This window comes from Zerene cesonia, chromosome 29 (genome assembly GCF_012273895.1).
Source record: "Zerene cesonia ecotype Mississippi chromosome 29, Zerene_cesonia_1.1, whole genome shotgun sequence".
NCBI classification, from domain to species: Eukaryota; Metazoa; Arthropoda; class Insecta; order Lepidoptera; family Pieridae; genus Zerene; species Zerene cesonia.
In genome coordinates this window covers 1,898,404-1,923,393 of record NC_052130.1, presented here as the reverse complement: position 1 = coordinate 1,923,393, position 24,990 = coordinate 1,898,404, and the positions used below count along the sequence as shown (strand labels likewise).

At 32.9% G+C, this 24,990-nt stretch overlaps 3 protein-coding genes across 3 annotated transcripts; 2 read left to right on the top strand and 1 right to left on the bottom strand.

Annotated features, from left to right (window-relative positions):
- LOC119837936 (probable G-protein coupled receptor No18) lies at positions 1 to 21,898 on the top strand. The gene is made up of 5 exons (XM_038363729.1): positions 1 to 179; positions 15,950 to 16,400; positions 18,177 to 18,405; positions 19,492 to 19,678; positions 21,280 to 21,898. Exons 2-5 carry the CDS (start codon positions 15,986 to 15,988, stop codon positions 21,847 to 21,849), a joined length of 1,401 nt encoding a protein of 466 aa, XP_038219657.1. The 5' UTR covers positions 1 to 179; positions 15,950 to 15,985; the 3' UTR covers positions 21,850 to 21,898.
- LOC119837934 lies at positions 8,034 to 9,801 on the bottom strand. The gene is made up of 2 exons (XM_038363727.1): positions 9,409 to 9,801; positions 8,034 to 8,158 (listed from the first exon to the last, which is right to left on the bottom strand). Exons 1-2 carry the CDS (start codon positions 9,789 to 9,791, stop codon positions 8,116 to 8,118), a joined length of 426 nt encoding a protein of 141 aa, XP_038219655.1. The 5' UTR covers positions 9,792 to 9,801; the 3' UTR covers positions 8,034 to 8,115.
- LOC119837935 lies at positions 11,626 to 12,930 on the top strand. Its single transcript, XM_038363728.1, has 2 exons — positions 11,626 to 12,002; positions 12,866 to 12,930. The coding sequence occupies exons 1-2, from the start codon at positions 11,701 to 11,703 to the stop codon at positions 12,897 to 12,899; spliced, it is 336 nt and encodes a 111-aa protein (XP_038219656.1). The 5' UTR covers positions 11,626 to 11,700; the 3' UTR covers positions 12,900 to 12,930.
- Positions 21,899 to 24,990: the final 3,092 nt, after the last annotated feature.

The window sequence follows — 24,990 nt, the reverse complement described above, 5'->3', positions numbered from 1 at the left end:
GTGTGTTAGAAAAACTGTCCAATGAAAGTTTAGTACGAAAGTGAAAAGAGAAATTATAAGTACATATTCACTGGACCGTGAATGACTTTTTTGTTCTAGTGTATGACATATGTGTTGACGGTTGGTCGGGAGTTTATATGTTTTATTGTGTATGGAAGTTCGCGAAAGAAATGTCTTTTGTGAGTATTATAATTGTGCATTTGATTGTCTAACTAATAAATATGTCGTTTATTAAACAGGAATATTTGTAAATTGGTTGAATATGAGATTAGAGAGAGCGTTTTTTTAAGTCAGAGACATCTTTTAAACAACTTTATTCGATTTATAAATGCGAAAGTTCGTCTTAAATAACACAAAGAGCTTTAAATTTATAGCGGTTTGAAAATAACATTGTCAAGGAAATTGGTCATTTTTTTTAATTTTTTTAATTACAACCAAATGGGTATCGTCTGTATCATTACATAGTATAAAACAATCGCTTTCTCCGTCCCTATGTACCTATGTATGCTTACATCTTTAAAACTGCAACAAATTTTAATGGATTTTTTAAATATAATATAAATTTTCAAGTGGAAGGTTTATATGTATAATATCATTATTAAACTACTCCGGATATAACGTGTGCGTAGCCGCGGGGAAAAGCTGGTAAATAATAAAACGAATCCGTTAAAAGTCTTTAATTTCTAATATCTAAGATCTCTTACTATCTTAAAGAATGCTATGATTTTCGATTATATTTATGAAAAAATCGTGTGCGAAATTTTTACCGTCTAAAATTTTAATCTTACATGTACACAATTCCAATAAAGATTTAACTATAATTACAGACAATCAGATAGCTAAAATGCCTGTCAATTAGCGGAATGTAGTAAAAAAAATCTGATGAAACCTCATGAAAACTGCATAGATTTTGTCACTTAGCTACCATATTTATTTCTTCAGAACACACTTGCATTTATAGCAAGAATAAACCGGCGCCTCTCCACTAATACGGAGAGGCAAATGCTGAGTAGTCCATTTTACCACAAATACTGACCAAATACTAGAATATATCCAATGTAATATTTTATTGTTCTTAAAATTATTAGTAGTGTAGCTAAAATTTTGTATTTGTGATTACATGTATTTTCTTTATTTCATGTTAAAAAATCTTAAAAAAACATTGTAAGTCGCATTTCATGATTCAAAATTGAATATTCAAAAAGCTTTATATGTCCTTAGTTCAAGTCTTAGCCTTCATTGGAGACTTTATGACCCTCTTGTGGGAATGAAATAGGCTGATAATGATGATGATTGAAAAGAAAAGATACTAAGCGATGGCCAGTTTTATTTCACTTTTAATATAAATATGATTTGTATGGTATAATATAGTGCTAAAAACGGATATCGTATATGTCCTAACAACGCCAAAACATTGTAAGGATAAATAAAATTCATCACCTCCCTTTTCGGAGTTGGTTGAATAAAACCATTGTATAAGTAAACAAAATGTTTAAAAAACCTTGTAGGTATATCTTCTCTACTATATAAATATAAGTCGGGTTTTCCTTCCTGACGCTATAACTCCAGAACGCACGAACCGATTTCCACGGTTTTGCATTCGTTGGAAAGGTCTTGGGCGTCGTGAGGTTTATAGCAAAGAAAATTCAGGAAAAATTTCAACAGAAAAGCGGGAAAAACGAAGCCATCTGGTGGCGAAACGGAGTTCGCGGGGTTTGCTAGTATTCTATAAAAACTTAAAACTATCAAATAACAAAGACAACTAAACTCACTAACCCATTGTTACAAATTATATATATTATGTATAATTGTTCTCTTATAATATTATTTAAACTACTTTTTAATTCTTCTTCAATATTATATGACATAATTAAAGTCTTCAGCAGCCAGCGCCAATGGTCTTGTGTATTTTCTTGTAACTGAAAAGAGGAAACATACCTTGATTGAAATGAAATAAGACGAATTAAGAATAGATACTATCATACTATGCTTTGATACTATCATACTATGCTTTGAAATTATTTTATTTGTAATAGGGCGTCTAGTCGATATGCAATACATTACGTAATGCTATGAAGTGTCCTTATCGGACTAATACTATGAATGTGAAATTTTGTTTGTTTGGATGTTTGTCCGTCAATCACGTTGAAACTACAGAACGGATTTATGTAATTCAAAAGTATACAGACAGGGTTTGAGCTGACTTGGGTGATAGGATACTTTTTATCCCGATTAAATGCTCCCTGGGGATAGAACAACCTTGATATCCGGGCGGAGCCGGAATTACCGTCTAGTCTATAATAATTATAGTTTTTATTTTAATTATGACGAAACATGCTTCTAATGTTCTTTTGCTGTTTTTTGTTACTGTTTTATTGTTTCACCCGCATAAATCTGTATCCCCTGGGAATATCGGGATAAAAAGTTGCCTATTTGTTATTCCAGTTGTCCAACTATCTCAAACCAAATTTCACTGCAATCGGTTCAGTAGTTTTTGCGTGAAAGAGTTACAAAAATACACATACACGTACATCCATAATCATACACTTTCGCATGTATAATATTAGTAGGATATAGATTATTATTATAAATAGTTACCTTATCACAAGTATGCAGTATCAATGGAACAATGGTTCAAGAGATGATTACCTATAATAATGCTTCTAGACCTTTCCTCACAATCTTTATAAACGACTAACTTGCTCCCCCAAACTTTGTCCGTGCTAATGGTTTTTTTCATTTAAATTTTTAATTTACTAAACGAAATTATGCGGAGACGATACCAAAACTCGAAAAGTAATTCAAATCAGTTCAGCCGTTCTTCATATATAAGTGATGTATCTAACATCACTTTTATACATACACCCATATTCAATAAAATGAAATGTAAATTGTTTGTTTGAATATCCCAATTACTTAAAAAATCAAATTGAATAGAACGTTTGTTGAGGGAAGATATAATATACAACATTAATTACGACGTGGGTGAAAACGCGGGGCACAGCTAGTATTAATAGATGTTATTACTAAACAGTAATCGATATAAAAAATCTTAAAATTCTGTATTTTAGATGTTCAATTACGCGAAATATCATTTATATCATCCACATAGAAAACTATAAAAGAACCTAAAGTCATTTAAATTAAACGTTATCGTAGTAAATGAATACTTACTCCGCACAAGTTATACAGCTACCCCAAGGAGCTCGTGTCCAACCACTTGCACAATTCTGTATATTTCCTATGAAATCATTGTCATCATTCTTACCATTAGTAAGAATAAAACTATCCTCGTCATCATAATCAGCGGATCTACGATATCTAATTATTCGATCATTGTCAACGAAAGCGTCATCAATGTTTACGTCTTTCATATTTGCAACTCTTAAATCTTCATGATTTGATATTTCTGATCTTTTTGGGTACACGGAATGTGAATTTACGTAGATATCGAGAGAAAACAAGAGCACAACGAATGCGAGACTCGACTTCATTTTGTCAACTGACTGTGATAACTACCAGTCAGAGTTTATCATTTAATGTTTTGATTTCTCCACACATGCATACGTACTATATGAGAATAGAAATATCTAAATTATTTAATATCAATCATACTTACTAAGTCACGATCGTGTCTTGGATTTATTCAGATGTTATACATCTGAACAGATTTATTTTTAAACTAAGATAATTTGAGAATAGTCTAACAAAGTTAGAATAAACTTACTGTTCGCAAGTAATACAGTGTCCCCAGGGTGCCCTTGTGAAACCAGCTGAGCACGGAATGTAAGCAATGCTAAAATCTGACACCAGTTCTTTCATTTCATCAGCATTTATATCCGTGGTATCCTCATGATCTTCAGCTGATCTTTTGAAACGGTTATCCTCATCACTAGAATTTTCTTCAAATTTTGATTCTTCAATAAATGGATGGTATTGATTTGATATTATTTTACCATTTTCTGATATTGCCTGAACCCTCGCTTCTTTATTATATGGTATGGGGGGCACATGATATGAGGTAACACTTTGAAATATAAAAACAATTAATAGAATATGCCCGTTCATTATTGCGATGAAGTCTAACTGTTTTATCGGATATTTATTGCTTTTATACTTAGTTCTCATGTTATAGGCCTGGGGTGCTGGGTCTCGATCATACAGACCGATTTTGGTCGATAAATAACGATTTTCGTTTGATATACTACGGACTTAATAATTTTAGTATTACTTCTCTAAATAAATTTCCTTGGCATTGAAATTTAAAATTACTATGTATGTTAATGAAATTTTAATTGAATATATAATCACATGTTTACCATAAAAAAAAGGGCGTTTAAAGTTGATATAGTGTAATTTTATTGAATAAAGAAACAATTGTTATTATTATCTTATTTTTCTACCGAACTGAAATTATAAAGGAGATAGAAGGAATAATAAAAATGCGTTTATTATGACACATAAGTAAATAAAAACAATAAAAAAGAGACACCGAAAAACTAGAAAAAAAAATGTGTAAATATATGACATTTTTAGCCTACCACTCATTGCAACATCTCTGCTTTTCCTTATATTGGATGCATCCGGTTATAGCTTATTGACTGTTTATGTATTCATGCATAAACCTATTTAATTTAGAGTTAATAAAATATAATAGTTTAAAAAAACTATAAAACACGCTTTAACAAAAATCATATTTTGCAAATTGAAAACTGGAATAATTTTATCAAATTAGTGTATTGTCATCGGTCCTCAATAAATCTACAAAGTTTGAACGAAATCTGGCCGTTTAAAGTGGGTCAAAATCGCGCCCAAAGAAGTCAGTTACAAACAAACAAACAAACAAACATACAGGTGAAGCTAATAAAAAGCGTGTAAAAAATGTTCACATAAACAATACTGAGGTAGCTAAAAATAAACATTGCAATTGTTTATAATGCAATTTTATTAAGTTTTTGTAGTTTTCGTTAAGAGCAATAAAGAATAAATAAATATTAGAAAAAAAATTATTCATACGTATTTCAAAAACTATCTGCTCGATTTAAAGTTATTTAAAAAGCCTATATATTATCGAGTATCATATAATAATAAAATGTACTAAGATAACTTTTACAAGGGCTGTTATATAATTTGTATGTGATAGGCGAGCACGCTTCGGCACGAATTGGGCCAGCTCGCACCGGGCAAGTACCACACCCCCACAAAAGACCGGCGTGAAATAGCATACTGCTGTGTTTCGTTCGGTGAGTGGGGGAGCCGGTGGCCCATATCCTCTTCCTTACCTTTCCCAGTCCTTTCCTTTATTCCTCTCTTCAATCCTTTCCTAATTTGCAGTCGGCAGTCCATTTCTACAATCGACCTTACACCTCTCCAAATGTCCATGGGCGGTGGAAGCGCTTACCATCAGACGAGCCACCAGCTCCAATGCCGACTATGACATAAAAAAGGGCTATGCCCAAAAAGTATAAGTCACGTATTCTTTTAAAATATATTCATACAATTTTGTACCACGGCTTTCGAGTCATTACCATCAGTATTTTATCCCATCCCTCTATATTTTGTAATTAATTCGAAAGCGTTTTTCGCTTTTATAAAATAATCTTTTATGATATTTTGCTTGACTAATGGTCCATTTCTGTCAAACTCACTCCATTAATTTATTAAACGTCTCTAACGTGATGCAGTATTCTTCTTGAGACATTTGCTGTGATATAAAATGTTCTGGAAATAATACTTCATTAATAACTAGTCTATTTTATTAGGGAATATCCTAATATTATTAATAACTAGCTGCGCCCCAGCGGTTTCACCCGTTGTATCACGTAGGAATATCATAATAGATAATAATAAGTTGCCATTGTGTTATTCCAGTTGTCCAGCCATCTACCTACAAAATTTCATTGCAATCGGTAAAATATTATAAATGCGATAGTTTGTAAGGATGTGTGTGTGTTTACCCTGTGTGTGTAGTACCCTCATGATCAATATATGATAGTCAAGATATTATATATATGATATCACTTAAATTAGCAACCTGGAACCCAGAGGATCTTTTCCAATAGAATATGAAGATGAATTTCTATAACATACAAAATAATTTTTGTGGCTTAAACACTATAATAATAGCAGTATTAGAATATTTAGTAATGATATATATGCCTTTAACCATCCACACGACACTGCACATGCCGGAACTGCTTACCCACCAGGATATAGATCCGCTCATTTGCCTGCAGCCACAATTTATGTTGAAGATGGTTTTGGAAACTTTAATCTATCAGCTATTTACATTAAGAAAACAAATGGACAATACGTCGAAGTTTTAAATTTCATTGTGTTTTAAGACTCAATAATACCAAGAGAAAGAACTTAAAAGTAAAAGAAACTCTACTCATAATGATAGCGGAGGACCGAGGACAACTCAACAAAAGACTCCAATCTGTTCCAGACACTTGCTCAAGTGACTGGAATAGATTGGAGAAGATAGGAGAAGCTTCCAGGAACTGATCAATAATGCTTGCTTGATCCTTAAATACCCCATGTTAGTGGTGAAATCTTGCATAGATACCCATGGGTTATGTCGGATTCCTACCGACCAAAAACCCACTGTGTTCCGGTTTTACTGGGCCACGGGAGCTGGTTCTATTTCGTCTGCGACTGATCCAAAACACCCTAGCTGTCTACTATCATCAGGCAGACAGATAGACTATAGTTTTATTCCTTTTGTATTACGGAACTATATGGAATGGGATGTAATATATATATGAACAAAGCACCAAAGACACCAAAGGAGCAAGTCCACAGATTACAAATATTTATATGTACTCTCTATGAAATATTACTAAATACAGATTATGCATACGTCACAAAATGACATTATCGCAATACTGGACGGGTATATTTTATCAGAGGTACATATGCAAACATGTCAAAGTATTAAGAAACTTAGGAACGCAATGATTAGGACAAAATTCAGTCTTAATCAATTTCATAGTCAGTTTATAATCAACATAGCGTGTGTCATATTGGATGCAATTTTATTTTCTTATAATATATACGTGAATTCATATTCCGCGTTGGAAAAAGATCAGAAATATCTAATCATGATTTAAGAGTCACAAGTATAACGAAAGATTGAATTACGATTTAATTAAAAGTGATAAAAAAATAATATAACGCAATGATATATAACTAACGTTTCTAAGGATCCGCGGTTTTACTCACGCTGGTCAATAAAAGGTCTATTCAAAATATATATTTGTTTTTAAATTTAAAGTCGTGTGAGTTCAACCGTTTATAAACCTCCACTTGTATTTAACTATTGATATCTTAACCCAGAATAACTTACAAAAATAGTTAGTAATTAGTACCTATAAAGAGAATCTCGGAAACGGCTCCAACCAAAACAGATTGTAATCATACATTGCTTGCATAGGCAGACAGGCATCTAGTACTAAGCAAGCGATCGCGCATTCGAGTGTTTTCGTAGTGATTCAGTCGCGAGTCTCGTATAGTAAAGTAATTGAAACATATAAAGATGTCATATAGACATAATATAGATCAGCATCTACTTCTTTGAATAAAAGTAAATGATACTGAGATAAATTCATATTTCTTTCAAATAGTAAATAAATAAATCTGTATTTAATAGGTCTTACATGATTATTGGTAACATGGTGGATTATGATACAGGCCCCCATACTAGGTTACCTATGTTAAGAGGACCTGTTCCTTCCCTAGGAGTGGTAAATAGAATAAATAGTATTGTTACAGTATAGACGAAAGATTTACGTAGTTTTCTTACATAAACAGGTAATTAATCCAAATTCCATACAAACTGGTTGTGTTAAAAGATGAGATGTGTGTGTGTGTGTGTGTGTGTGTGTGTGTGTGTGTGTGTGTGTGTGTGTGTGTGTGTGTGTGTGTGTGTGTGTGTGTGTGTGTGTGTGAGTGTGTGTATGTGTGAGTGTGTGTGTGAGTGTATGAGTGTGTGTGTATATGTGTGTGTGTAATAATCGAAATAAAATAAAAACTCAACAAATGCTTTTATTAATTTAAAAAGAAAAACAAAGCTTTTTTGTGTTCTTAACTTGCGATTATATTATGATTTACTTTTTATTTGCAACTAGCCCCAACTTTTCCGAATTTCAGCTTATATCTGTAAAATAATTAATGCAATATCTTAATATAAATAAATTACACATGTCACGTTGTTTGCCCGCGATGGACTCCTAAACTACTTAACCGATTCTAATCAAATCTGCACACTATGTGCAGTTTGATCCAACTTAAAAGATAGGATAGTTTTTATTCTTTCAATAACGGTAAAAGAATCCTCGAACGGAGCCGGGGCGTGAAGCTAAGTGGATGTAAATTCTTAACAATAACGTTAAAATTATTAATAAAACTATTCTATGTATGTACTATCCCACTAATATTATAAATGCGAAAGTTTGTAAGGATGTGTGTGCGTTTGTTGCTCTTTCACGCAAAAACTACTCAACCGATTGCAATGAAATTTAATTTTAATACATGTCAATTACATTAATACATGTCCATTCAAAGCACAATAATTTTAAAATTAAAAATTATAAATCATACAAATATATACCAAACAATATACATAGTTATGTAAGGCATAATGTTTGGCAATATAAAGATTTTACTATTTATTTCATTCCATAATACTCGGGATGATAATACCCGTTCTTTTGAAAGGCTTACATGGGGACATAGGTCCACGCAACTTTGAAAATTTAATGTGTTGTTTCCCCATACTTATATTTTCCACAGCTTCTCCTTGACCACCAGGTTGTCTGGAAGAGATCGCTGCCTTAGCGATAAGACCGCCTGTTGTGCTCGTAAATTTTCATGTTTTAGTGTATATACATATTCTTTGTTACTTTATGTTATCATTGGTGCACAATAAAGTGTTTTTGTTGTTTGTTTGTTTGTGTTGTGGGACACCAGCTGCAGCCTTCCTATGACTGCACCATAGAGATACAGTCCTAGGCAGTCCGCGGCCGATGTAGGACTATTGCAAAAACGGAAAGGAATAAATGGACTAAACGAACGTATCTACCGCCTCCTTGGTACAGGGGTTAACGCGTGAGCGTAGAACCGAGGGGTCCTGGGTTCAATTCCCGGTGGGGACGTACAAAAAAAAAAAAATTCTCGGTCTGGCAGGACACAGAAGGCTGATCACCTACTTGTCCTTAAAGAAAATCGATCAGTGAAACGAATGTACATCATCTGCCCACTACCCCACTAGGGGACACGGGACTTCACTTAAACGAACGGAACGAGAAGGGAACGGAGGTGTTAAATGGATTGGACAATACTAATAGTTCCAATAGACTTAGTAATCTATGGGAACTATTATGAAGATTATTTTTAATTGTAACTTACTCATCACATGAAATGCATTTGCCCCATGGAGACCTCGTAAACTGAGCCGGACAATTACTGACGTTGTGTATAAAATCATGGTCATTTTTATCATTCGTACTTATAAAACTGCCCTCATCATCATAATCGTCATCTGTCTCTCTAGCTATCCGTTTATATTCAATTTCATCACCATTTGGGACTCCGATCTCACCTTTCAGAAATTGATCTGCTATATTGTTCACTGCATTCCCATTTGTATAAATGTCTTCCTTAACATTGATATTTTCAAAGGGTGCGATGTTAAGATTATCTTCATGTTTTTTTTCATTGTTTATCAAATCTGAATTTGTTTTACAACGAACTGCAATTAATAGAGCGAAACACGCGATATATTTATACATAGTGATATTATCAACTGACCTTATACCGCATATAAATACGATGTTGATTATAATTGAATCGCATTAATTACGGAATTGTTGTATTCTTGTACTAGGTATTATATAGTTTTATATTATACGGTAAATAATAACTATTTTTGTTTTTACTTTATTGTATTTCTTTCACGTTATAATGGTGGGAATTTTTGTTTTGAGTTTTAGTTCTGTTAAGAGGTAAAGTGACGATGGCCAATTTTAACGGCAGCGATACATGCCATTTCTATGACTTTCCTTGGACTATGCAAGCGAAGCCGCGTGCGGTAATCTATTAATGTATACAACGACAAAAGATATTGAAATTTACGTTTCGTTCTCTAGTTTTCTCTACTATTCTCATTTTTATTTATATAAGTACTTATATTATTTAAAAAATAAGCATCACTACATAGCATACAGCAAAGTCGCTTCCCGCGTCTGTATGTATGCATGCTGAGATCTTTAAAACTACAAAATGGATTTTGATGGATTCTTTTTAATAGATAGATTGGGGTTTATACGTATAATAACATCTTTTAACTACTCCGGATTTAACGTGTGCGAAGTCGCAGGCAAAGCCTAGTAAATATATATAGTATAGAATCATCATCAACCTATAATGAAAGATCTATTTAAATTTTGCATGTTCGTCTAGCCTCAACCCCAAAATTTGATTACCCGCATAGACATCCCTACTAATATTATAAATGCGAAAGTAACTCTGTCTGTCTGTCTGTCTGTTACGCTTTCACGCCTAAACCACTGAACCAATTTTGATGTAATTTGGTATGAAGGTAGAACTGAACTTGGGAAAGGACATAGGATGCTTTTTATCGAGAAAAAAAGAGTAGAAGGAGTTGAAATAGGGAGATGAAAGCGATATAACCGTATTTCACGCGGGCGAAGCCGTGGGCGGAAAGCTAGTTCAATATAACTTCTTAATTCATTTAACTTTCAAATTGTTAAAACATTATAATTAGAACAAAGAACATTCAAATATTAATTAATACCTATAACCTTGACACGGGGATTTCCCTGGCCAGACAAAGGTTCAAAAAGTTACTATTGAATATAGTGCAAGAGCGCAACTGTTTTATGAACAAACACAATTAATACTTGTAAGTAATGGTAGTTGTAGTATAATTTTTAATAAGCACACCTTTTGTTATAGCAGAGAGAGTGGTAGTATTCAAAATCTGTTACAACACTTGAAAAACTGAGTCATTATAATGTATTTGATACGTTTCTCTCTTTGTTATTAAAATTGAATTGTTTAAATTCAAATTTGAATTTTTGCTCATATAACATATGAATAATAAATTGTAATATTAAATAGAAACCAATCCCGTACCACTTATTACAGAGTACAGAAAGTAATGTCAAATATAAATTTATGTATTGCTATATATATTTATGCTAAATTGTAAAACGACTACTTAATATAACCCGTTATAACTAATGAACTGTTATAAATTGTTCATCAGTTTTTCAACATTATAACATTAGATATGTAAACTACATGGGTCTGTCTTCACGCTAACATAAATAAACCGAAATATATAATACGAATTTCGGAACCAAGTAATAATAAATATATAATACGAATTTCGGAACCAAGACTGCGACTTGAGTAACTCAACTTGATCACCGGCTCTCGTGCTATGCGGAAAGAACGGGTTATCACCGAGCCGGTTCTTTTAACCTTTTGCCTTGACATCCTTGAATCGTTGCAATTTCATACTGTAATACTCGATCGAACAAAACCTACCTCGAAGTCGAAACATAACCTGTATCCTACGTTGGCCATGACTAAATTAACAAGAATGTACAAATAACCGGATTCGTGTGAAGTAGGTATAAACAAACCGATGCGCAGACAGTCGTTGTCAAGATTATGAAGGTGTATATCGTATGGGCACTCATTATACAGAGCGCTGTCCTTGCGCTAGGAAATGGTGGAATTAAGCCGGACGTCAGGGGGTTTTTACTCCGTCTGAGTGCACTTGACGGTCCACCGACTGTAATGGATTACGACGCTGAAGAAGAACGGTTAAAACGCTCTGATGATTACTCTGATGAAGGCGGTTTCGTGCCCAAGAAAGGGAATGGAAATGACGATGATTTTATTGCTAATATACAGTCATGTGCCGGGGGTTACGCCAGAGCGCCTTGGGGTAAATGCATCCCCTGTGCAGAGTAAGTTTTACTTGTATGTTCAACTCGTCTATGACTGAATATCCTATAAATGTTTTGAAACAGTTATTATTGGTTAACCAATTTTAAAAGTATCGTCAAATCAATTCATATGTAATTTTTTTCGGCCAGTCGAAAGCTGTGAGGTTTCATGTTGTATTTATTGTAATCTTTGTATTGTTGCTAGCCAATAAATATAATTGGAATTGGAAATTTCCTCCTCTTTTAAGTCGGAATACAAATTTAATTCAAGTAAATGATAGGTAAATAATGCCACATGCCTTCTCCATAGATCTTTTTCAAACTTTGTAAACATTGTTTATTTTCCAAGATGAAATGGTGAAATCTAAATAAAGTCAGAATACAGATTCATTTAGTTTATCTCTTGTAAAAGTGTTGAATTCATATTAAATTCATCCTACTAAATAATAGCACATTTTTGCAGTATAACTGCAAAAAATGTGTTATTCATCAGGCGATCAAAATCCGCCCAGTAGTTTTTTCTTGAACTAGATAAAAACTTCAAAATGTTTTTTATTTATTATGTGAAAACTCTGTTACGTTTGGAATCGATATATCACAGAATGTCAGCGCTGCGAATATAATAAATGCTTTCATCTTGTGAAACATATTTTAATGTATAGGGAAGCGCCATAATACTGTTAATTTCAGACATTTGTTCCTTTTTTTAATAGTATAGTTTTGTTTCATGTTTTTGGCCTCACTAAGTCAAAATTATGGAAATTTATAACACTTAATATCAGAAGGAGGTTATTGATTTATAATAGATTTAAAAACGATCATTTTAAAGACTATTAATTAACCTTTTTTTGTATATTTATCGAAGGATTTTTATTTGTTTTCAGATACGAAAAAAAATTTCGCGTTCGATGCCCCTAGGACTTACCTAATGTTTGAATTAAATTAAAAACACAACTGTAATACATTGAAAACTGGATGAATAAAGAAAATTGTGATCGAATTTATTGCACACCTTATTGTTTAGTATTTAAATATAAATTTGTGAAACTTAACTAAAACATGAATTAGTAACTGAATAATTTTCAAAGAATAGGAACATTTTGATCACAAGGTGGGATTCGAGCCTACGTCTTTTACTGAACCTTAGCAACTCGAAACCCGCCTCGTGACCAATTTTTTTTCTATTCTTTCAAATTTCTCATTTATAAAGCATAAAATGCTGTAAACTAAAAATTAAATGCAACAAAGGCCGCGTTCCATCGATACAATATTGTAATCATTGAAATAATGTTTCGTATTGGTTGTGATGGTTCTTAATCATCTCAATAGATGGCGTGGGGTGCCCCTTAGGCACATGAAACCGAAACCGTAGAAGAAAATCGATTACTGTGGCGGGATCACGGGTGGCCGAGAGGCTAGGCGTTGCTACGGTTTGGCAAAAAGACGTGGGTCCGTATCCCGCCTCGTGATCATTTTTATTCTTTTCTTTCAAAATTTCTCAGGATAATCCTGTTAATATTATGTATATGAAAATGATTGTTTATTATCATTCATTCACGTCGGTGCCATTTTATGTTATCATTTTTGTGCGTGGATCTAGCTAGATGGGTAGAGTGATATACTACTACTACTTTTTCCCATGGGTTTTTCCTCTAACAATAGGCGTAAGTTTTCTTCTAAAGCCGAGGGCGTAGATCATAAATACATATATAAAAAATCAATTTATTTATCCAATAGTCCCTAGTAGTTTCCATCAGTCCGAGCCCTATTAAGGACTATTAAGTCCTACTAATATTATAAATGCAAAAGTTTGTAAGGACGTGTGTGTGTTTGTGGCTCTTTCACGCAAGAACTACTGAACGGATTGCAATTAAATTTGGTTCGTAGACAGCTGGACAACTGGAATAACATATAGGCAACTTTTTATCTCGATATTGTTACGGGATATGGACTTACGCGGGTGTAACCGCGGGGCGCAGCTAGTCTACAATATTATTATAAATGCAATAATCTGTCAGATACACTTTTACGGGTAAAATACACAATCGATTTCGACATAATTTCGAAAACATTAATAACAGACATTTTGAAAAAAATTTAACCAAAGGCACATGGGCTTATTTTTTCTACAAGATGTAAAGTTGTGAAAGAGTTTTCAGGTGCGTAAAATTAATATAACAAGAAGTAAGATAAAGAAAAAGCATGTATCTAACCACAATATACCATATCCGTAATAAAGAAAGCTTTGCTAAATTTTCATTAATGTCAGAACGTCATGTTCTCTGAAGCTTGCTAAAGAATTATTCTTTGTGTGAATTAATATTTTAAGAAGCCAAAGCTTATTGTGTTTCGCTTATATGATTTTGTGAGTAAATTAACAGAAAAATACACCATGCATTCGAACTATTGTATATTATTTATATTGGGACTCCTTTATTTGGTTTTTTTACCTGTTTTTCCTATGCCTGAAAAACTGAACCGACTTCCAAGTATCAGAACTAGATCAAATTTAAATGGGACTACATGGGAGGCACAAATATTTACATAAATATATAATTTTTTAATGGTTTTAATCTTGTTAATTTGTATGGAATTTAATTTTGTAGTACGTATTACTAACATAGTTTCTAAGATTAATGTATACTAACACAAATATGGATGAATATCTGAAAATAAAAATATTATTATTATATTATTATTATAAATACTAGCTGCACGCTCCGTCTTCGCCCTGATAGTCATTTATCATAATTGAAATAATATAAATTATCCTATCTTTTAAGTTGGATCAAACTGCACATGGTGTCCAAATTTGATTAAAATCGGTTGAGTACTTTAGGAGTCCATCGCGGACAAACAACATGACACGTAATTTATATATAAGATGAAATAATTAATTACCAATAGTTCGAATGTGTGGTATATTTTTCTGTTCATTTATTCTGTACAACATTCAATAACGAAACATTTTGTCAATTTTTTTTTTGACTTTCCGATAAGCCATTTTAATTTATACATAATTTTTATATCCACCAATAAAGTGGAGTACTGGCTGAATAACAAATTGACACAGATTTTAGGCCACTGTAACGTTGAATAATTAAAAATAATTTAATTGCCGCAATGTAGATTTTTTATCTTCATGCAATTTGTTGAAAATTTCACTTCTCACGAAACACGGTCAATTAGAACGAGAAAAATGGTACTTCATCCGGCAAATTCGGTCGAGTATGATCATCACATAATTAAATAAAATTGACTGAAGATTTGATAATAATCTACAATTTTAATAACCTGTTGAAATTCTGAATTTTAGTGTCCTGAATGAAAGTACAATAAGTCAGAGACGAACGCAGATGTATTCAAGCATGACATTGATTTGACCTACGTTGATTTTGTTGATATTAAAAATTTAGTTTAAATTAAACAAACGAATACAAATATAAAATACTATACACACTACTAACATTTGATGGATTTATCAGTCCAGAAATCTCCTGCATATTAAATTTAATGTAAATCATTGAAGTCCTAACAATATATATGCAGATTACATATCTATACAATCCTACTATCCTACTTCCTTCTAATATTATAAAAGCGAAAGTTTGTAAGGATGTGTGTGTTTGTTGCTCTTTCACGCAAAAACTACTAAACCGATTGCAATGAAATTTGGTACGTAGACAGCTGGACAACTGGAATAACATATAGGCAAACTTTTTATCCCGATATTCCTACGGGATATGGACTTACGCGGGTGAAACCGCAGGGTAGTGTGTTTGTGTGTAAAGAGTTATAGTTCGTGAATTTTTGGATGGACTGAACTGATTTTTTACTTTTTGATAACAACAAAAAGCCACGTTATATGTGAGGCTGTATTTAAACTAACATTATTTTGTTTAAAACCCGACATAAACTGGGCAGAACTGGAATGAGCTAGCGTATATGGCTTTTTTCTTTTGTTCCAGAACATGCCGACCTTGCACCAACGTAACGTGTAACCTATGATCGCAATATCAGACTACAAAGCGATAGAGCATCAAATATGGAACGAGTCAGATCACGCGTACACAGAATTATACATAGAAAATGTGGAAAACGAAGAGCGGAACACAACAAATTACATTTACCATGTTATTAAAAACATAGACGGTAAAGACAAGACAAATTGTAGTCACAAGAATGTCACAAACGAAGCGTGTAGTGTAAGTGAATATGAAGCTTTCGAAGTTGCTGTGGTTATAATACTGTGTGTTTTAATAGTAATAACGGTCATAGGTAATACTTTGATTATATCAGCTGTAGTGACTACTAAGCGATTAAGGACTGTTACTAATTGTTTTGTTACGAGTCTGGCAGCGGCTGATCTGCTTGTTGGAATCTTTGTTATGCCACCGGCGATCGCTGTTCATATAAGAGGTGAGTTTGTATGAATAAATTTGGATATAAGTGTGTTTATTAATTAAGTAAGTAATTGATTTAACATGGAAGAATATTTAGGTATCTTTAGGTATGGGTGTCGAGCACGCTTCAGGACGAATTGGGCCAGATCGCACCGGGAAAGTACCACACCTCCATAGAAAACCGGCGTGAAATAATATATAGCTGCTTTTTTAATAGTTCGTTCGACTATTGTTTTTTTTCTTTGCTTTCCTTATTCTTTACTCCTTAAAATCAGGCAACGTGTTTTAACAAAAATATATACGAGTCTAGAAGTTTTGAATTTGTTGTTGTTGAAGGTAGCGAAGAATATGAATAAAATAAGAAAACAATTTATATAAAGGGTATTTCTTTCAAAGTGAAATTATCAATTTATTCAAAGATTATAAGTGTAGAAGGAAAATTATACCTTACACCTTGTCAAGTGATCAATAAAAATATAGTAAAACGTAATAGATCTTAAACTGTATTCTGCAACTGTTGCATGTAACAGACATATTATTCGCGTATTCAGTCACAGAAAATCATAGTTTATAGAAAGTTTAGATGATTACAAAGAAGATGATGCGCACGAAATTTTTAGTCATCGATCGTTTCTATCTGAATTTATATAACTTTCGGCTAAAACTTGATTAACTTCGTAAATCAGTTATATTGCGATATGACATTTAGGCCAATGGAGTATCCAACATTAGCTTGTACTTGATACTTGAGTCTTTTGAAAATGTGATTGATAGGCTCTATTCTAAAGCCTTCACGTTTCATTAGCTTCGCGTTTCACCTCACCAAATTGAATCAACGTATAATGGTTTTTTAATGTTTTCCTACAATGAGTATTATGTTTCGAGGCCTGTGAATGAAATTTGAGCACTTGACGAGATTGACAGTTTTTTGTAGTGTTGTTTTTCTTTTCATAATTTGTATGGAGGTAATGAAGAAGCTAGATAATATGATATGATATATATAAATATAGTGAAGTCCCGTGTCCCCTACTGGGGTATGGGGCAGATGATATACATCTGTTTCACTGATTGATTTTTTTATGGACAAGTAGGTGATCAGCCTTCTGTGTCCTGCCAGACCGAGACCTTTTTTTGTGCGTCCCCCACCGGGAATCGAACCCAAGACCCCTCGGTTCTACGCTCACTCGTTAACCACTTTACCAAGGAGGCGGTCATATATATAAATAGGTTGTTTGAATAGTTGTTTCTGCTGTATGTATTTTTAATTATTATTCATAACAAACATTAAACTGCCTTCAAATAGTCAGGAATAAACAAAAATTGTTCACATAGCCAACAAGCTTTTGAATAAAAAAAAGGAATCATAAAAATCGGATCACCAAGTGAAAAGTTATGAGGAAACACACATAAAATACAGGCGAATTATAGCCTCCTCTGTTTTTAAAGTCGGTTGAATATAAAATACAAAATACATTTTTGTTGATGTCTTAGACCGCTAGGCAATTCACGACCTCACTGCGGCAATCGATATCGAAGGAAGAAATTTCTTCTTCTCCGCTCCTCCTTTTAATATTAATATCGATAATAAAATAAGGAATTTTAAAATCGTCAAGTTAATATATACAATATAATAGTACAATATATATTATTATGACTGGTAATATATTTTTCTTCTTACTACTATGTGAAATAAATTTGAATTAGTTTGAGTTTTTGAAAGTCATGGAATCAGTGGAAATACATAAAAATTAATAACCAGAAGTATACATCATTAAGTCCGTTAAAATTTTAGGTAAATGGGAGCTTGGCTGGATTCTATGTGATATCTGGATAAGTCTAGATATTCTACTGTGCACTGCATCCATACTCTCACTCTGCGCTATCAGCATCGATAGGTACTTGGCAGTAACCAGACCTCTCACATACTCCCGACGGCGGAGATCGAAAAAGCTGGCCTTAACTATGATCTTCTTTGTATGGATCTCGGCCGGTGCTATCACGTGCCCACCTATGTTTGGATGGTTTGTGTTCTCTGTTTATTTTACTTTAATATTACTAGCTGCGCCCCGTGGTTTCACTCGCGTAAGTCCGTATCCCATAGGAATGTCGGGATAAAAAGTTGCCTATATGTTATTCCAGTTGTTCAGCTATCTACGTGCCAAATTTCAATGCAATCGGTTCAGTAGTTTTTGCGTGAAACAGCAACAAACACACACACATCCTTACAAACTTTCGCATTTATAATATTATAGTAGGATAGTAGGATATTATATATTAATAACGTATTAAGAACTAGCTGTAACCGGCGTCACGCATGGTACCCGAGTAAAATTTGTCTATGTGCTAATACAGACTGTAATTTATCGTTCTGAACCAATTTCATACAGAAACGATAAGTTGTGTTCGCGTGAAACATCGTAATATGTAACAAACATCGATATATAGTGAAGTCCCGTGTCCACTACTTGGGTATGGGGCAGATGATATATCTGTTTCACTGATCGATTTTCTTTATGGACAAGTAGGTGATCAGCCTTCTGTGTCCTGCCAGACCGAGACAATTTTTTTTTTGTCCCCACCGGGAATCGAACCCAGAACCCCTCGGTTCTACGCTCACGCGTTTACCACTGTACCAAGGAGGCGTCAACAAACATCGATACATCCTTTCATTCATCCATACTTACATACTTCAGCGTTTATAATATTAGTGGGATGCGTGTTCTGTTTCTGTTTAATGTCCCTATCATATTCAGCTCAAAATACATATCATAACATAATATGCTCTTCTATCTTTTCTAATCCATATAAATAAAAATGAATCGCCATATCTGCTTGTAAGCGTTAAACACGAAAACGGCTGGATCATTCTCAATAATTATTCTTTGAACGTTTTGGTTTAGGCGCAAGAAAGGTTCTTATGAAGAGAAAAACGTACCGCGGGTGAAGCCAGGGGCGACTGCTAGGCTTTAATATATTTTGCAGTTCACTCCTGCTTTAACCAATAGATTAGTCATTATATAGCTATGTAAATACATACAACTTATAAGATAAAAACGATTTGCTAATTATTCTGAAATAAAAAGAAATTGAAGGTATCTGTGTTTTAGGTATGAACCCGATCACAATCAAGATGGAGTCTGCAGATACAATCAAAATCCAGGATATGTTGTTTTCTCAGCAATGGGGTCGTTCTTTCTACCAATGATTGTCATGGTATACGTGTATGCTAGGATATCCTGTGTTGTTGCAAGGCGGCATCAGCAATTAGCGAGCACAGCAAGTAAATGTAATAAAGTAAGTTTAAATATATGTACTTTTGTCATTAAATAGGCATAGTCTTGGAGGTCTGGTTTATTTGGTGACGTGCAATTTTGTAGAAATTCACTCTTCCTTGATACGCGTATATTTCCCGATGTTAGATGACTAGAAACAATTTTAGGTAGTTCTTCGTGAGCCGGTTACAGGGCAACTGAATGAAATAAGAAAATCCTCGCAAAGATTACTTTTGTTGTTTTTTTTTTTCTTTTTTATGATAAAAAGGTTTAGCTATCTGCCAGTGTCAAGTATGATTTTTGTTGTTGACATTTGAAATTTGGACAGATAATTAATAAAAAGTATAGACTATATGAATTATGAATACTATTAGTTTTATGGAAAAGTTCAAATTTAATGAAGTTTTCATTCGTTTCTTTGTCTGATTGTCATTTCAAGATTGTATTTTTTTTCTAATAAATATGAGTTATAATACTAATACATACTTTTAAAGACTGATTATTCATTGTTCTTTCAAAATTCAACAGTGCCTGACCTGATACATTATACTGACGATATAATAGCAGAATGAGCACGTTTAACGGTTATTTTAAGACACATTTTGAAATAGCTAGTTTAAAACCCAATTCCGCGTTATAACAGAAATGCCTCGAATTTTCAACAACTAAACTGGATACAATACATTTTTAGAATTCCCGAAATTGCCCACAAGCCATTTAGTATTGAAAATACCTCAACCATCGCTCTTTCACGTGATTTCGATTGTGTTATTGAAATTCCTTTAAATATATGCGTAATTTTTTTATTTTCTAACAATTAAGTGTTGTTTCTGAACGTACCCATTAATTATCCTTATTATTTGAAACGCGATACTTTCCCGCTGATTTATTGGAAACTTGATGAAAGGCAGGCTCTTTTCAATATAAAAACAAGTGTGTATCTCGATTTTGTTTAAATTTATTTATGTAGATGTCTAGATGATATAGCTTAGCCATAAGGCTCTATCTGTGCTTTTTTAAATGTCTTATAATGTTAATATCTTTGTCTCTATTTGTATTGATGTACAATAAAACCTTACTTTCTTATCTTGAAGGTAACAACTGGCATACTTCGACAAAATCCCGTTTAAGGTCAGATAGAAACGTCTGGATGTGGCAGGTCAATTACTTATCAGAAAAAAATATCGAGCAGTTAAATAAATGTGAACTGTCTTGAGAGGGTGATACAGTGACACGATTATTAGTATATATAGTTACGAAAAACAGAGATTTTTTTATTCATTTCCAGAACAAGATGGGTTCACTTGGTTGTCATAAATTTCTTATATAACTATTTTAGTAGATTAGGTATTTCTTAGTATTAAATTTTAAAATGTTATGTATATAATTTCATGGTCATTATTATATTATTATTTATCATAACTTCATCAGGTTCTGTCGGGTGGTATAGGTATGAAGAAGAGACAGACAGACTGACAACAAACGTACAGACATAGAGATAGACGGATAGACTGACAAAGTTTTATTCGGACTTATAAGATGAATTGGATTTTAATTAAGTAAAATAAGACCAAAATAACCAGTCCTGCTATTTCTTATTTTCATAGTAAATTTTTGTTACAGAAAGGAAATTTATCCTGCATCCGAACGGAATCCGACTCCAGTTCCGACAAACTTTCCTTACGCCAGAATGCGTCCAAGCAACCTTCGAAAAGCTCAGCGCAGCAGAGCCAGTCGTCCCAAGAGCAAAGGTGTCCCTGCTGCTTCAAGACTGAGAAGCGGCGGCAGTCGAAGAACTACAAATCCAAAGAGAGGGAATCGAAATTCTCCAACGACGTGACATTTAAAGCCAATTACAAATATCGTAACTCAGGCCGCAACAGGACGCATTCAGTGAAAGAGCACATAGAAAACAACAGAGTGTCCTCACTGAGGCGAGAGACGAAGACCGCGCAAACTCTGAGTCTCGTGGTAGGGGGTTTTGTGGCCTGCTGGTTGCCGTTTTTCTTGTACTATTTGCTGACCCCGTTTATCCCGAACAGTTATGTCAATCCAGTGCTGATGTACGTACTGACGTGGCTGGGATGGTTCAATTCGGCCATCAATCCTTTTATCTATGCGTTCTATTCTCCAGACTTTAGATTAGCGTTTTGGAGACTAACAATAAAAAAGTGTAAGCGGAATAAACGTTGATTCGTCTATTTTATATTTGGGACATAAATTGAACAATGTTTTTCACCAATTGTTATATAGATACGTTATATGTAGTATTTTCTTGTGCTGGATTTTACGCGAGTATTATACATTTCGAAATTAAAAACTTTTTAACGGATTTTAAACGCGATTTATTCATTGTATTATCAACAAAAAACAATTTTAGTATGACCTTCAAGATATATAACATCTCAGTCTCCCCGTGACCACGTTCGCTGTAAAGTGTTCGAAACGTCGGGTTAATAATATAATTAATAAATCGCGTTTAAAATCCGTTAAAAAGTTTTTAATTTCTAAACGTTATATGTATTCATTCGTGATCGATGATTTAAACGAATATCAACATTGGATGGCAAAGTTTGTTTTATTATAACTATAATGGAACAAATGAATGGTTTTTACAATGTACCATTTAATTAAGCGTATTTCTGAATATATGGCATTAATTTAAGGTGATAATGCTTGGTATTTCTGTACAATTTTTAAATCCAATTAGTCTTATGCATACCTAATTGCGACTGGAATACAGAATGACAATGAATTGCAATAATTTAACAATTCGGCTAATTATGAAAAGTTTCTACTGAACCATTAATTTCAATGAATTATGTCTATTGTCTGTTAACGTAAATTAATGAATTTTATACATATTGAGTATTATAAGACGATGAATAAAGTTATTTCATTCTTCGCCAAAATTTACCAATGTTATAATCACTTTGTACATAATAGTCGATTTAAAAATACTTCCAAACAAAATCCATTGACGCTTTTATTTAGGGAACTTTAGTTTGTAGGATTTCAAATCTTCAACGTAATATCAATATTCTTAATAATATTATTTTAGTATTTTATATACGGTTAGATTAATGTACCTATGAATAAATAAGTAACGATATCCTCTAGATATTGTTAATTTGATACATTTATATTGTAATTAAAACTCGAATATAAAAGTATAAGTCTTAACATAATGGACATATTAAGCGACGTTCTAAAAAACGAAGGGAATTCTCAAAACGACTGTATTGTTTGTGGATTTGTTACGTGGTTAGTCATTTTCCAGTCCTAGCTTAGAATCTAGAGTGGTACCCCACCTCAGGACGTCGATGACTTTTTATGTGGAAAAAATAATATATCTGAGGAAAAGATTAATGAATGCACGGAGTAATAAAGCTAAGAGAGTTTCCCTGTATCCAATCAAATTGGGAGAATGTTACGATATCTCGATATCCAATACTCGTAAAATGGGTGAAATACAGTTGGAAAAACTCCGTAAACGCGTGGATTCTGCTCATTGCGTTCTTAACAATCCTTTACTAAATGAGTGCGGTTTTTAAAAGAACTTTGTGTTAACACGATTGCGCAATAAGTAGGTTATATTTTTTTTTCTTGAATTAGCTACCTTAGCGATAAGGCCGCCTATTTGTACGTAATTGTGTCGTGTGTTTGTGTCCTTTTTGTATTTGTCCTTTTGTATTGGTGCAAATAAAGAGTTATCTATCTGTCTAGAATGAGTGTTGGATAATCATTATTGTAGGCTTTGAACTTCAAAATAATAATGAAAATAAATGGTGGTTTCCTCTAGCCAACATTAGTGATCATCAACCCATGTATGTTCCCATTGCTGGGACATAGGCCTCCTATGAGGGTTCAGGCTATAATCATCCAGAAATTTGTGTAAACAACATTAGTGCAATCTGTTCGCTGAATAAATTATTTCTATGTGCTTATATTCTCTTATATTTTTTACATTCTATTTGTTTTCAACAACGACTATATAAGATAAAGATAAATAATATTATATAAGATTTAGTCTATAAATTGAATTCATTGCAGCAAACTGTACAATACAATAAAAGAATGAATCTTTAAATCAGTGAGTTATGTTACACGACGTGTTATATAAGTTAACACCACCACGCATACACACACATGTGTATGTATACATGTACAATATAGATATACATACACACATATCAGAAACACACACAGCTATTTATTTTTGTTCTCATAAAATAACACCTTTGTAGTTATTTATATCGTAAACTATTTTGTATTTTATGTATTATTATCAATAGAAAAATAAATAAATTATATTACAAGAGTATCAGAATAAATAATAATACAGGGCCACTAACTTATCTTTAAAATACTAAAAATTTCTCTAAAGATGTTGAATCATCCTTGATAACTAGTTCAAGTGTTCTGTTTTATTGCTATCTCTCCAAATATTAATTGTTAAATATAAACGAGATCTGCTTAAAGAGATGTAGCAATATGTATTTATATTACAATATTATTCTACACCATGAAGTAACCGTGACGGCACCCCTCTTTTCAGTGATAAGTTGGTTAAATATTATTTTACACACAGAAATAACGCGCCAGGTGGTTATATAAATATCAAACACATAGTATTTTCTTGTGTTTGATTTTACGCGAATATTATACATTTAGAAATTAAAAACGGGGAGACGAGCGTGGTCACGGGGAGACTAAAGTGTTTGAAACGTCGGGTTAATAATATAATGAATAAATTGCGTTTAAAACCCGTTAAAAAGTTTTTAATTTCTAAATATCAAAGACATGTTAATACACTATCCATAGTAATTGCATTGAATGTAAATTAAATATGTTTACCTTGTACAATTTTTGTGCTCAAAAACATTAAAAACAGATAAAAAAAAGCTTTATCTATTTTTAATGTTGCCAGATCTCAAATACTCATTTTGTAACACGACTGAACAAAAAACGCTTAACACGCTTTGTGTATTTGTTAGTTTCTTTATTCGAATATAAATTATTACAATGCCTGAATAAATTTGTGGATATCCATGTATATTCATCCACAGTTCGTACAAAATTGCATCAGCTGTGAAGGACAGCTTTTTTTTTTAGTTTTGTTAATGCTTTTTTTATCTTATTTATTGACATAGGTTTAATGGTTTCCGCCATTGTACGAGTACGGATACGTAATATGCGATCCAACTAAGACTAGGATCGATACTGAGCCATTTTGTGACGTCATATTAATAATTCAATCAAATTGACAATCTTGGTTTAGAATATCGTTTATATTATTTCATATAGATTAAATAATAATAAACTCTTACATTT